The sequence below is a fragment of the Pholis gunnellus genome, assembly GCF_910591455.1.
Source record: "Pholis gunnellus genome assembly, chromosome: 16".
Lineage (NCBI taxonomy): Eukaryota > Metazoa > Chordata > Actinopteri > Perciformes > Pholidae > Pholis > Pholis gunnellus.
The window spans coordinates 9,303,513-9,318,807 of record NC_136543.1 but is presented as its reverse complement, the minus strand read 5'-3'; the positions used below and the strand labels follow the sequence as shown (position 1 = coordinate 9,318,807).

Below are 15,295 nucleotides of genomic sequence, written 5' to 3'. Positions count from 1 at the left end.
GACAAAGTGCCGGCGCCCAGAGTGATTGTGCATGGCTACGGGCTCATCTTCCCTCTCCAATCAATCCAAACAACAATGTCACAAAGATCATTTAGACATAAAACCAAAACAAACTCAGACTCCACTTCACTTACTAAAGAGCGGCTCCTTTTCGTCTCTCGATGACAACACATTTCAAAGCCCTGGCTCCCTTATTCTTGCTTTGGGATGCCCAAGTTCATAAATATTGATTGAACTGTCGTCAGTTCATAAGAATAACAAATGGGAGTCCTCTTGTAGACTTGGCTTTGGTTTACCCACTAATATCGGCCTGGCATTCGTGAAAAGTTACACAATTACCACAGAAGGCAGACAGGAAGATATCTGTCAACTGGCAGGTCGGCCTCTCTGTGCAACGTCCTGAGCATATTTCACCTTTAATGGCCGACCCACCAGCTGTCAGACTGGAACTAACCAATAGCCGGCTCATTATCAGTGATTAAAAAGTATCATCATGAAGTTAAATGGACTGATTATTTCCTGTCGTTAAGTGTTTTTGGATGAGGCCAATTATACCTGTCAGGTTACGTAAGGAATCATCCCCGGCGCCGACTCACACTGAGTGGTTCAGAGTCAGAGAGGTCTCATTCATTACTTTCCACTGATGATTATTGCTGATGTGGACACACACTAACACATGTGCACATCGTGGCAACATATAGAGCACAGAGAAGGCTTTAGTGTGTGAGGTAGCACAACGTCACATCTGTGACATACATGATAATCCTTACAACGGAATCCTGCCGTAAGCCTCCCTGCATGAGGCCAATTAGCAGACTAACGGACTGTCAGGTTGGCCGGCTGTGGACCGAGAAGACCGCTGTGAAAATCACACCTTTACCACTGACACTGTGCTCTCTACAGGGAGCCAACTTTGTGGCTGTGTGACTGAGATTGTGAGTTTTCTTTGCTCGGCGCTGGCGTGTGGTTGCTGGCTTTTCTTTGCCCACTATTTCCAGCCGACAGCAGGGTCAGGAACACGCTGTGCGACCAATTCACGGAGTCATCAGTGGGCGGACGGCACCTGGCTCAACAGTGTTGTGGTGCGGGACAGGCAGGCAGTTGTGAGCTACATTCACACAGCGAAGGGACGAAACAAGCCTCGGGCTGTGGAAAACACGCCGTGGGACTTCAGCGTATTTGAAGCGACTAAAAAGCTGTGCAGCTAAAGAGAGGCAGTTCTCCAATGACCTGTGTGTTTGGATATGATGGCTGATGTGATTGTGTTATACAGAATCGAACAGCGGATAACTGATTAATTGTTGAAATGAAGCAAAAATGTCGAACATTCTCTGGGTTGAGGAGGATTCTTTTATATTCTCATTATATGGTAAATGGACTTGTACATATTTAGCTTTCCAGTCTTCCGACCACTCAAAGCGCTTTTACACTACTTGTCATTATCCCATTTACACCCATTCATACACTAATGGCTGGGGCTACCATGCAAGGTGCCACCTGCCAATCAGGACTATCATATGCCTAAAATGCCTAATTTGGGGGTGAAGCGTTTTGCCCACGGACACATCGACATGGCCCAACGGAGCCGGAGATCGAACCGCCGATCCTCTGATTGAAGGACAACCCCCTCCAACACTGAGACGCTCTACCACTGAGCCTGAGATTGCTTCAACTTAATGATGACACAATGAGATGATAATGCTTCTGCAGCATGTTGTTAACTTGACAGAGGTTGGGGCCAAACATTACATTTGGTTTTATTTTTATCTAAATTAAAACCTCCTAAAGTAAAGCTTTCCCGTAGGGAAGCTAAACTTAACTGAAGACATTGCAAGTGACCCTGATGAGATAATATATTCAGGTCGAGAATAAGGACTGTTTTTAGCTTCCAGTGTTCACTTTCTTGGTGTATCGGTCTTTCTCTGGAGGAAGAAGATTATTAAAGTGGTTCTTTGATATAGTCGGTGTTGGACACTTGTGGGTCATCCAGGTACGTGTCGGGAATAGGTGCATTGTGCTGTACTTTCTAAATAGATAACAGAGGTTTTTTTTGTTGTAATAAGTTTAAAGAAGCTTCCTGAAGGCTGTGGGAACAGCCAAACCTGGAAATCTGGAAGGTTGACAGAGCTTACATCATGACAGACTAACAAAAGTACAAGACAGACATTTGGTCCTTCTGTGTTGGTCTAAAAATACATGGAAATGTATCAGCAGCAAACCGTGTCTCACACTGCGGTTGTTGTGTTGTTTTTCCTGCCTCGTCGCGCCTCTCCATGTCTGTATGCCAGGTGACGTTTCTAAACTGTTGATGCTGCACCATGCCGTCTATTTATAGGAAACGAGCTGGAGCTATAGAGAAGGGCAGCAACACGGCAGCCATAGAAATAGATTGTACGGCCTATTTATGGTTCTGCTTCCACCGCGCACCTGCAGATAACTATGTAACAGGGTATCTAAGCACGGTTTAAACATTTTGCTTTGACAACATGTCTGCTGTTGCCAATGGCCGCTCTCCCTAAGAAGAATAATGAAGAGAGAAGTCAAGGCTGGGCTGGTGGGAAGAGAAAGATGTGTTGTATATTACTTATAGGGCCGACTGAGACTTAGAGATATCGCAAAGAGCTGAGGGAAGGGGTAAGAGAGACTTATGGGTAAAGAGAGACGGATAAAACATGACAAGGAGGAAATCATGTCAGAGGAGCTTTATATTCAAGGAGCGATGTCTGTAGTCATAGTAACCCTTGCATGAATTTAGCCAATTAGAGGCCAGCTCTGAAGAGATGTTAGAGAGCATGACGTCCTGTGTGAGAGAGGTGGTGTGTAGCAGAAGTTCTCCACATATGTGGTACAAATTAAAAGCCTACTCAACAATTTAGAGTGAAATACATTTTGATGAGGCAGGAAAAGGTGCAAACGACGGATAAGCGGCAGCACATAGTGAGAATGAACATTTTCAATTAAGACGTGCAGTAAAAGATGTGGCAAAACAAGTAAATTGGATAACTAATAAAAACTTACCAGACGGTAATGTAGTCATATATGGGCTCAGTGCTCAGTACAGTAAAATTGATGTAAATGCCGTGTCCAGGAGGAACTCTAACACTCCACACACAGTCCTGGAAGTTGGGGTATTCCTCTGGGTGACCAGGAGAGTAAATGGTTCCATTTAATGATGTGATGTTGCCACCACAGAGAGCTGTGAGACAGAATATTAACAGAAATACACTTAATAAATTACCAGCAAATTAGTATTACAATTGTGAAGCTTTATTAATTATCTGGATGACTGAGAGAGGACACGTCTCTATCAGTCATGTAATGACCAGTGGATAACACCTTAATACCTTTAATACATTGTCATTACAGTTTTATTTCAGTTCTGCAGCACAGGTAATCCTCGAGAGTGTAGACGTTGCTCATCGGGGGTGTAATGTTACACCGACTAAGAGCTATGAGACGGAATATTTACAGTTTTCTAAATTAAGGGTCCTTGAATGATTGTTAGTGCTCTAAAGTCTGGCCGTAAAATAACGAAAAAAAGAATAAAAATTGGATCATTGTGCAGTTTCTTGTCATAAAGTTAGAATAATATTGTTTAATGATATGACTTTATGGCTGGAAATGTATAACAGCAATGTGCCAGACACCTCTCTTATGTCCTCCTGATTTATTCTATAATCCCTTGTAATTAAGGTTCTCTCATTAATTCAATTTACAAAGGAACATGTTTAATTTTTGCGCTGACTTACAAGTTGCATATGCTTGTAATTGCATTATATGTTGGTTTTTTCCCAATTAGCTCTCATGAATTCATGAACATCAACTGGTTACACTGGAGTAGAAATATCAAGGAAAATAATGTGCTTATTTTTACATCATCAGTGTTCACAACTAATACAAGAAGGGGAATTTCATATTCAGCTGTAAATGCTGTAAATATGGAACACAGGCTTTCTGACATCGTAGGAGGTACCTTCTTCAGTATTACCTTCACATCGCGGTAGTGGGTGATTCCAGTTCCTGCTGATTCCATGTAAACATGTGAGTGAAGCCTCTCCGATCAGAGAATATCCGGGCAGACATTCAAACGACACCGTCATCCCGACGCTGAAATCTGTGCCAATCACAATGCCGTTTCGAAAAGGCCGGGGGTCCGGGCAACTCTGGAGCTGGTAGGCTTGAGAGACAATAACCCACGTTAGTCAAATTTAGAAAAACCAAAAATCAACTCATCCATAGAGAGAGAGACAATACATACATCCATTTTACCACTGAATAAACAAAAGTCAGCCTGTACTATAGAAGACTAACTCATAACTCCTCTGGAATAAGACGACCTAATGCAATCTGCAGCCAAAATCACATATAAAATGCTGGAGATCTGCAGACTTCTAGATACAAATTATTGGCGCAAACCTTTTTGAAAAGGGTATCAAGCACCAAAGAAGCTCTTACTTGTTCTTTTGATGTCGCCAAATACTCTTGTATTAAATCTGACAGTTTTAGTCACGGTGACTTTTCACAGCCAAAGTAACAAGAGTGACTGAAGACAGACATGGGACTGAGAAAGACGAACATTAGTGGAAATAATAGCTGTGGAAATAATAAATAAACTGCTTGTGTTCACATTCGTTTTCCTGTCTTAAAACACGTTGGCAGTGCCCCTGTCATAAGATAAAATGTATTATTCAGCAGCCAGTGTAATTAGCACATTAATGGAATCAACCGTAACACATTTGGGCTATCTACAAGATTTGTCATAATAAATATAAGTCTGCTCAAAACCTCTTTAGTGTCAGATAAAATACATACAAAACTGAACTCATCACTGAAATGAATCCAAAAAAAGGGCCTGGAGATGTCATTTTTTAGTAAGTGCTTCAGGAGTCAAGAAACATTTTTTATAGTTGTCTTCTGGAAAAAGTACATCATTTTGTTATTAGTCGCTCCTCAGAAATAAAGTAATAAAGTCTAAACACCAAGTTTCCACGCTTCGGTCGCTGTGTTCAGCAAAATAAAAGCAGAGTCAGACGTCTGCTTTTGTTTTCTTTCCTCAGCAAACGATCAGCGTACACAAGATGTCGGCGAGGAGCTTGGAGAGATGCAACGCTTACCTTGGTATGTGCTGTGGAACCCTGGCTTGTTTTGGGAATAGTCGCTGTGGAAGAAGAAGCTGGTCTGGTGGGTGGTGCTGAACAGAGGCTTGGGGATGACCGGACCGCTGAACCGGTCAATGACCGAGCCCATCTCCAGCGTTCCACTGCGGATCTCTAAGTAATCGTGGATCGCTTCAGTGGAGAAGTTCAGAAACTGGAGATGGATACCTGAGAAAAGTTTTGACATTTAAAGCGATTATCAGAACTTGACAGAGAGGCCGACAATAAAAGCGTTCTGTCGCTGATTCACCTGCAGACACTCATCGAAGCTGTGGACAAAGGCCACCAACACTGATTAAGTGCATGAGTGAGTGAGGAATTGAATAAATCAATCAATAAAAAACACAGACGCATGAACAGACAGAGACAAACGGAGAGAGAAGAACACACACACACACACACACCATTTCTAAGTCAAGTTCAAAGTTGACAGTGTATCTTACCGAAGCCGACAGGTAAATTGACTGTCCATGTGCAGTCCAATCCGCTGGGGTAGTTACCGGGGAAACCAGGACTTAGAATCACTCCACTTACATCTGTCATAGACCCCCCACACTGGGCTGGAGACGCACACGAACACACATGATGCCGAAAGGGAGAAAAAAAAGGGAAACAGTGGTTCAGTGTTGAAAGCAACACATCACGGAGTAGAGCAGACACAGAGTACTACTCCTTTTTTTTTTTAAGATGCTGCTGTTGACAGGACACGTGAGCATCTTCAACCTGACAGTTTGCATCATTTTGAATAACACATTGATATTCTGAGTCTTTAATAAATACCCTTCTTGAATAAATTACCATTGTGCAAATAGATGTGTGTCCAGAGCTTGTTTCCTCCAGTTTGCCTCGCAGCATGCTGATGCTTTGGCACACACACTCTGCATGCTTATGACAGACTCTGACTTAGCTTTGCATCAGTTTAAAAGCTTAATCATATTCTGCACAGAATACTAAATAATCAGCTCATCACAGAACAGCACATTGATCAAACGGCCTATTTTCCAGAGAGTCAGGGTTGAAAATGGAGACTCGTTGCATCATTTCTGCAGCCCTGAACTTTAGCACATATCTCAGAACATCCAGGCTGCATGTGTGCGTCTATGTTTTGTGGGAGGACACCTACCAAGACATAGTGGCACAGGGTAGTTCCATCTTCTAACAGGTCCAGGCATGCAGGTGATATGGGCATTGCCCTAGAAATGCAAAAAGCAACCACAATCTATTACTTTATCATTTAACAGTTGGGACATTTCCACAGATAATAAATAATTGGGTTTAGAAGTGTTTTTTTATCGACTCTCCTATTATCCGTATTAATAGTAATGCAGAGCTGTATATTAAGCGTGAGGAAGGCAAACCTCCATTATAGCCCTATACAGTAAACTGAGCAGACCACACCAGACGCATACATTATTCAAGAGTTGTGCAAACCAGACCAGAGTTGTATGTTTATGTAAGAGCTGGGAAAAACCGCCCGAGAGCGGGGTTTCCTTCTGATTCACAGTTTAAATAGTTCTTGGTTTGGGCACCCAGGGGATAAAAAAAGAGTGAATGGCGGCACTTCAGAAAAGCTGAGCAGCCTTTGATGATTTCACACACACACATCTGGCTTTTGTTTTGCATTAAACAACTTCAACATGTAGCACGTGTGTGTGTTCTCCGTTGTTTCTGAAACGGCTCTCCTCCAATTCCGCGTGACTATGTGCAGAAAGACAAAGAGGTTGTGTTTTTACCTGAAGAGAGTATCCTTGTTCACATGAAAACTGTACTACGTCTCCCACCATGAATCTGTCTCCTTGTCTTATTCCATAGTTTGGTGTCTGAGGCTCGGGACACGACTCCAGACCAATAGCTGATAAGAAATGTGACAGAAACATGAGTATACAATGTATATACATATATAGCATATGCCACGGATAAAGCTGTATACAAAACAAGTTTACCTGTATATTCCAGGTGAAAACCAGCAGCTGAGACACTAATATCAGAGCTGAAGCTGAGATGGAGGTTGTTGGATGTACTATTCAAGAGAGGGGGGATGGTCGTGCCTAAAAGGAAGGAGAGAGGAAGAGAGCAACAGAGGACCATGATCACATTTTTTTCATTTTCCAACTGAGGCTTGAAAGCAAAAGGATCTTAGTCATCTGACAGCAAAGGAAACAACAAAGGCCTCCCAAACCTACATTTTCACTTTTTTTTTGGTTTTGTTTGTGAAGTGTTCTCGAAGGAGGGAGAAGGGAAATTACTTTTATATGAGACATCTGTTTTACTTGAAACCACTTTTCAAATGTTGGCTTGACCTACTTAGCGTGGCAAGGGGAAGTACAAAGTAAAAAACGGGTACTGCACTACTGAAGCGAAGCTGGCACCGTGCCGTGCAACAGTGTGATTCTGTCAGGGTCCTGGATGATGCACTTTAATGTAAAGGAATTTTCACGTATAATCTCCTTATCAGTGAAAAACGTCATTGTCTTGCTTGAAGATGCAGCCGTGGTAAAAGTGTCTTCTGACAATAACCACCTGTGGAGTTGTAACGTTTTCTCAGAGGCCAGTGAGCTTCTTTTGACTTGCATGTGGTGCTTTGCTCAGTGGCAGCAGACTTATCAAAGTTAAAGAGACGTTTCTCTGAATGAACAGTGAATTAGGCCAATGGATGTTATTGGTTGCCTGTTGTGAGGGGAATTAATTAGCAGATCTCTGAACATTGTGTGGCCCCCCTGCTGGTCGTGTTCATTTTCCAGAGAAATTCATAGTCATTACCATAATGGAAAATAAAACTAAATATTTCCACTCAATAATAAATGATGATGAATAATTGAGTGAATTTAACCATTACAGTTATTTGGGGGAAATATGACAATATTAATTAGCAGTTGTATCGCCCTGCATGTATTTGCACATTATGACTTCATATATGGAAATACAGTCCTTTCATTTCATTGCCAACAATATTTTATCCAGTTTGCCATACAGATGTCAGGCCTTTCCATAGATTATTTAACACAAGTAGCAGATAATCACACTCGGCTTCCCTAAAAGCAGTATTAGTATCCCCAGGAGATGCGGACTCCCCCCTTGGACGGCTGCTTGAATTACACGGGTGAATGGATCCAGAGGAACGGAGCACATATTTTGGTTGAATATGGGTTGATGGGAGCACACGGACTTCCATTCTATATTTGGACCGGACACACTTTATTGTTATTTTTTCGATAGGAAAAGATGAGGAGATAATAATGAAATAATGCAACAAAATTTTTTACATAAGACAAAAAAATGAAACTTAAAATTATGGATATAATAATATAATAATTTGAGGCCTGTCTTGACGAAAAACGTTGAATGTTGTTCAGCAGTTTGTTCTCGGTTACTCCAAATTAATTCTAATCAATTCTAAACTGTATGATTTACCGTATTCCTAGTTGCAAATAACAATTACTGTAGATCTAATAGTTATAATAATATAATAGTCCCCTACTAGTCATTTTTCCATATTGATTTTTGGCAAGACAGTATGACCTTCTGAGTAACGCTTTCAAAAAAATACAGAAAAAAACTGTTTACCAGAGTAGCTGCCCAGTCTCGGTGCGTGGTTGTCGGCACCATCGTAAAAATCCAAAGAGTCCCAGTTATGCTCAGTGGCAAAACTCACAACTTGTATCTGGAGAGACGGGTATAGAGGTAGAGAGAGACAGCATTTGTAATAAACAGAATCATCTAAAAAGGTATTTCAACTGCATCTGATACAATGGTCAATTTCCTTCTAGGAACACGTTTCAAAAAGGAAGTAAAACACATGATGTTTGAACATAAACGGGGATGTGAGACAAGGCTTTACTTGTAATGCTGTGAGGTGTCTGTCAAATATGTGTGACTGACTCCATTTTCTGTCAGAGGCATCTTTGCCTTTGTATTTGTCCGTGAGAGCAGTTTAGCTTACACGCACTCAGGCATTATCTCCCGCGATTAGATCCTATCTGGGTAGCTCACGATGGTCCCTCTCTCACAAACTATCCATCCATTCATCCTTCCAATAATATCTTATCTTCCTTAACGTCCTGCCTGCTCAGCTTTTTATGCCAATGATATATACAGGTCAGCCAGAACGCAGCGTGTGACAGGTGCTACCTGTATTCCAGCCCCCTCTGGAACGGAGACCTTCCACACGCAGTTCTGGTTGTTGTCGTAGGGCTCTGGATATCCAGGCGATAGGATGGTCCCACGTCGAGAGGTCAACGCACCCCCGCAGGGAACTGGGAGAGAACAGAAAGGAGAGGCGGAGGTTAAAACAACACTTTGTCTGCAAGTGAGAGAAAAAGTCTGTTGCACCATCTCTTCCTCTGCAGAGGAGGAGACCAAAGGGCCTGAGGCCTGGGTGACAGCTTTGGCATAGTTAGGGTTATGATCTGGCCACATTGAAAGGTTATCTGCATTGTAATTGTCTGTAATTGTTTTAAAGCGGGAGTCCATTGTACGGCTGGTAATGCATCTTACAACGTTCCTGTCTTTCCTGACTACTTCCTTGGTTTCATATTTACCTATGCATGTAGGCAGGGTGTCATTCCATTGTGCCAGGTTGTCAGGGACACTCTCACACCGTATGGCAATGGAGCCATGCAGGACATAACCAGGGTTGCACTCGAACTGGACCAACGAGCCAACTGCAAAGTCATTACCCAGCCGCTTCCCAAAGCGCGGCTCAGGGACTGAACTGCACTGGGTCGAGCTGGTCCTCGGTACAGCTGCAGAAATAATGAAGTGTTTATTAAAATAACAAAAGAAATGCCAAATGTAACCATTATTGCTGGCTGTTTTGGCCATGACATCCCTGAAAAAGGTATGTTAAATCTCAGTGTGACTTTTCTAGCTGACCTTGGTAGACGAAGTGAAATCCTTTAGCAGTTTCGGGTCCGACCGTGGTAAACTTGATTGTGATCTGGTTTCCCGTACTCAGAGGTAGAGACTCACCTGGAGAGACAGAGTCATAGAGAGACAAGATCAGAAGAAAGGCAAATTAGGGCTCAGGTCTGTCCATCTGTCCATCCACCTATCTATCTAGCCGTCGATCCTTACCAGAGTGGGACCCCGAGAGAGAAGAAAGTAGCGTGTTTTGTTGAGTCGGTCCATCGTAGATTTCCACCACATCATTTAGAGACGTCTGGAACAACACAAACTGTCCAAAAAGGACTGGAGACCAAATGGGAGAAAAAAACAGATAAAGAGATGAGTTAACCACACTTCAATGGTGGCAAATTATTATTCCATGCCGCCGTCAGCGCCTGACCTTCCAATGATAAAATTAACCTGTAAAACCTCATTTAAATTGTATTAAGCTGCAGTGTCAACCTCTATTTGAAGCCAACTATTGGCAGAAAATTACATATCAGGACACTTAATAGTCATAACATCACCTTATGATCATCATCGGCCAGCAAACCCACCCACCACCCACCCCACACACACACACACACTCCAAGTCAGCTGCGGCTAGGGTGTATCAGTGTTGTCAGCGAGTGTGAAATGTTGGCAAAAACTATATGACAGTAGGGCAAGATATTTTTCTTTCTGTCTTCTCTATAGTATTAGAAGCAAGTAGAGTGGAAGAGAGGCATATGTGGTAACCTGTCAAACTCATGTCCCTAAACCCATGTTTTACTCTGTTTCAGCATGATGGAAGGTAAAAAGACTGCTGCAGTGGCCATGAACCGTGACTAAACCATGGATTTCACTGTGCAGCTGCAGTGGCAGGCAGCAGCAGAGGGTCCACTGGAAGCCTGAGGCCCCATATCTAGTACAACTATCTCTGTCATGGTTGTCCACTGTGTCTTCAAAATAATTATAAGTTGCCCTTAAAGGGATAATTCAACCCCCAAAAAGACCATTTCTATATCAACTACTCATCTGTGTTACCTTGAATTCTCGAAGAATCAAAATGCGGAGAACATTTTTGATGAATTGAAGTATTTTCTATGAAACGATATAATGGAGTAATGTCTTCCTGGACAGAGAATGAAGTTGCTCTGACTCTGTGTGTGTTGAAATGCAAGCTTTTCTGCGCTTTGTGTACATAGATGGGCCGGCAGTGCGCACATTTTAGTGTATGCGAGTCTCTCTGTTGTGCCCCACTGGCTAGCTATTCTCATAGAGCGGTTACCGCTGATAGACTGTATAATAGGTCCCGACTGACGCCGTTGCCGCAGAGGCAAAGCATTCTTTAAGAATTCAAGGTAACAAGGGGTGAGTAGTTGTGAAATAAATTAATACGTTGGAGGTCAAGTATTCCTTGGAGATGCAAATCTGTATGTGTACTTGTCGAAATAAAAACATGTTCGCCTGCAGCACATGCAAAAACTGTCCTTTTGGATAGATTACATTTATTTCAGCCTCAATGAAGCCAGCTTACTGACTACACACACACACACACACACACACACACACACACACACACACACACACACACACACACACACACACACACACACACACACACACACACACACACACACACACACACACACACACACACACACACACACGTATCACCTTTCAATCTCACCCTCTCTCTTTGGCGCCAAAGGCTGAGGTGTAAAGGATTGAATGTGAACATTGCCAAGGATATTTGGCTATAAGAAGGTCATTGGTCACTTTGAACAAGGCTGTTTCTCTCTGTGGAGTTCTTTCAAAGCATGATCCACATTTTGATTAAACATTGCTCTGACTCACAAAAGACACCTTGTCTGCTTACATATAAAACCCCGTTTTGGGGGGAAAATAGTGAAGCAAAACAGTGGATTATCAATTGCCATTGAAAAAGTATCCGTGCAGCGGTGAATAGGAATCTGACAATGAGACAGAATTGTCAAGAAAGACAAAGATGAATCCAACCTCTTGTACTTGTATCTTATACACATATATGAAGATGTGTATAAGGGAGGTGGTCATAAAGAAATACAAGATTCTGCCTGTCAGCCGAAATACGCAAAAGCACCCAGCGTGTATAGAGTTGAAAGAAACTAGAGTGATTAAGGTTTCCGTCTTGCCCCGCTGTAATATTGACAGGCGGCTGAAAGGCAGGTGGAAGAGTGCACAGCTGAAACCGTTTCAAGACAGATTTCAGGCAGGAGGACACACATGAATAAACATTCACACACGGACTCAGAGCGCATTAACACACACACACACAGGGAATAGCTTCCAAGCTGTTAAAATATCACAGTGGATTTTACTCATGTTGAGATAACAAGAAAGAACAACATATATACATACTAACATACAAAGACGCACACCAACAAATCCACACACACACACACACACACACACACACACAGAGAGATAAGTGATCACAGCAGTGCCGCCCCACACTGTGTTAACCACAGGGCTTGTAGGGTAAACCCTCTGCTGCACACCTGGTAGATCTGTTCAGTCATCCAGGGTGTGGCGTACGAAATGTTCCACTAATCATTTGAAAAGCTTCAGCGTCAGCTCTTGACATTCGGATGGAGAAAACCTGGGCATCGATCCCTGTGGAGCTGCCATGCCCCCTGATGAGCTGCCCGCCTGGGTGTCCTCGTTCTCATTCAACAGGAGGTAATGCCAAGGGGGCTTTTCCCCACCTGGTCTCGAAACTCAAGGAGCCATGTGTACGAAAGGTGGAGCATAATTAACCGTTCAGCCCGGTGGGTTTGTTTCCTATTTCTCTGATCATCAACGTGGCAAAACTGCAACCTTGAGCCTGTAACCTTCAACTCCTGTTGAGTTCACAAAGTATAGACATCTTATTTTTTTGGGAGAATGACAGCTGCGTAAAAAAAAGCAAAATGTAACAAAACAACCCCTAGTGTCTCGCTCTGCGTGGGAAGGTTCAGGGGAGGCTGTCTGAGTGTCTTAAACAATATGTAGGTGAACCAAATGTTAGCTGACAGTCCAAAAGCTGCTACGCAAATATAATGAGACAGCAACCATCAACCGCCTCGGGGAGAGCCGCTATTTATTCATCACACCACGGGGCATAATTGGACATCATATCCACCAAATACTGATTGTTTGTAAAAGCTCAAGTCAGACCCAATGAGTCTGTCGTTCTAATAATCAGTCAACCAATAATTGAGATGCCGATATGTGAATGGAGGTATGAGACACAAATGTAAATTTGCGTTTCATGAAAATGATATTGATACTTTGACAACACAATCCCAACTTCATGTCAGTTTTCTAGGTTCATCTGGAGCTTTCAACGGTATCTGCTGAAGAAGACAGTGTCAAACTACTTCCATGTACTCCACCTTACAAGTGCCATGTAATCATCACAGCTACCGAGCTTGCCATCAACCAATCCATCTCCATGATACCTGAGCGACTTGTAAATTGCTCATGACGACGTGGGACATAGTTAAAAGCTCCTGAAAAAAGCTAGTAAGTGGCTCTTGAGTTGGGATGCTTCTTGTCAAACTACTATTTCCAAGCAAGGTCAAGAATGAACTTGAAAAAATGATTGCGTATTAGGTGCGTTTAATTTGGAGCAAACAAACTTGACTACAGTGCAAATTGGTCAGAAGGCTGTAATCTGTCAGTAAACAGAGCAGAAGAAGCAGAGGTTGCCAACAAAACAAGTTACTTCTTCACAGCATCACTTCCAACCGTGGCCATGACCGGAGCGGCCTTCATTTCCTCTAATGCCCTCATATTCTCAACACAGCCTTACTTAATGTGAAGAATCCTCTACAATATTCATATCTTTATAATGCCCCATTTATGTCTGGCTTAAGGACCTCCGATCAAACGCAGCAAGATTAAAAACAGCCTCATCTTGAAATGCCACTTCAATGAGGAAACCCTAACCTGCAATCAAATAAATGGCCAGCGAGCATCCTTTGATCATGTGCAATATCTCTACTAAACCACAAAGATGTCCTTCGGGAAGCTTCTCCATTAAAAATCAAAAAGTTGTAATGCGACTTTGTTTCACCGAGTGAAAGAACAATAGGAGAATACATGTCACCGAAAACTGTGATCACAGGCTTCGTTCTCGACTGTTGTCTCTTCACCTACACTTCAGAGCGTTATACACATGCATTTGATTTTTTTTTAAAGAATATATTACATTAATATCTCCTGCTTTTCTATTGTAGTTTTTACTCTAGCAAACCCAATAGATTCATACAAGTATACTGAATGTAATTCTGTAAAATACAAGATCCGGTTGAATGTAATTGGCATGCGTACACTATGGTATGCGTGTGTGGATGAACTTACCAAACTCTCTCGGTACAGATATAGAGTAGATACAGTTCTGTCCAGAAGTATAGTTTCTGGGGAAGTTTGGAGATAAAACAGTCCCTTCCGTTCCTGTAGAGCGGCTTCCGCAGGGAGCTGGAGACAGAACATACACATATAGCCCATATAGTATACAGCAATATAGTCCCATTATATTCGAGAGAAGGCAGACAACTCGATCGACACGAGCTGCGTCTCAAGCTGTAGCTGAATATCTCCAGAACGAGGCTACTTACACCCAAACGGTCTAGAATGATACATAGCACCACAGGTGAGAAGAAAAATGTGTATTTTTGATTTTGGGGTGAACTGCCCCTTAAAGCTGTGTCTGCGGACATGCTTTATGCCAGTCTGTGTTTTAGTATGTGTTACCTTGACAACTAGGCAATGCCCTGTTCCATCCGGGTCTGCCGTCATCTCCCATACTGCAGGTTAGGGTGGAATAGCCCTGGAGGAAAAAACAACCTTTCACTGTAGGAAAAACAACCCACTAACCTGACTATTAACCAACCAACCAAGCACTTATCCCACAAACCAATCAACCAATCATCCACAAAGCGGGGGTGTATGAACATATGAACACACTTCAGTATCGCGCTATTATGGTTTGTGATATAAATCCATTTTCAAAAACAGTGTATCAGCTTGTATGCATATGGTGGCGTGCTCTTTTTACTAACACAGTTTTCCTAAATTAGAATAAAACAAAATTGCCATGTATCGCCTCGCATACAGTACTGCAGTAATCTTAACATGTTGGATCGTAACCCCGGTATCTTGATACGTACTGTTTCGCCAGTATTCTTGCCCATAGACAGCCCGAACAGAAAACCAATCAAACGACCAACAAACAAACAATCAACCAA

The 15,295-nt window shown here is 42.5% G+C and overlaps 1 protein-coding gene across 1 annotated transcript in view; it reads right to left on the bottom strand.

The window, feature by feature from the left end:
* Positions 1 to 15,295, bottom strand: part of csmd3b (CUB and Sushi multiple domains 3b) — a gene marked incomplete at both ends in the record, with an annotated part of 311,985 nt that overhangs the window by 37,932 nt on the left and 258,758 nt on the right. The window contains 14 exons of the mRNA XM_079176023.1: positions 3,019 to 3,196; positions 3,989 to 4,177; positions 5,115 to 5,324; positions 5,600 to 5,716; positions 6,280 to 6,349; positions 6,890 to 7,008; positions 7,100 to 7,204; positions 8,721 to 8,817; positions 9,285 to 9,409; positions 9,695 to 9,898; positions 10,029 to 10,124; positions 10,230 to 10,343; positions 14,409 to 14,525; positions 14,802 to 14,877. Coding sequence (XP_079032149.1) covers positions 3,019 to 3,196; positions 3,989 to 4,177; positions 5,115 to 5,324; positions 5,600 to 5,716; positions 6,280 to 6,349; positions 6,890 to 7,008; positions 7,100 to 7,204; positions 8,721 to 8,817; positions 9,285 to 9,409; positions 9,695 to 9,898; positions 10,029 to 10,124; positions 10,230 to 10,343; positions 14,409 to 14,525; positions 14,802 to 14,877 — 1,817 coding nt within the window. The remainder of the gene's footprint in view (positions 1 to 3,018; positions 3,197 to 3,988; positions 4,178 to 5,114; positions 5,325 to 5,599; positions 5,717 to 6,279; positions 6,350 to 6,889; positions 7,009 to 7,099; positions 7,205 to 8,720; positions 8,818 to 9,284; positions 9,410 to 9,694; positions 9,899 to 10,028; positions 10,125 to 10,229; positions 10,344 to 14,408; positions 14,526 to 14,801; positions 14,878 to 15,295) is intronic.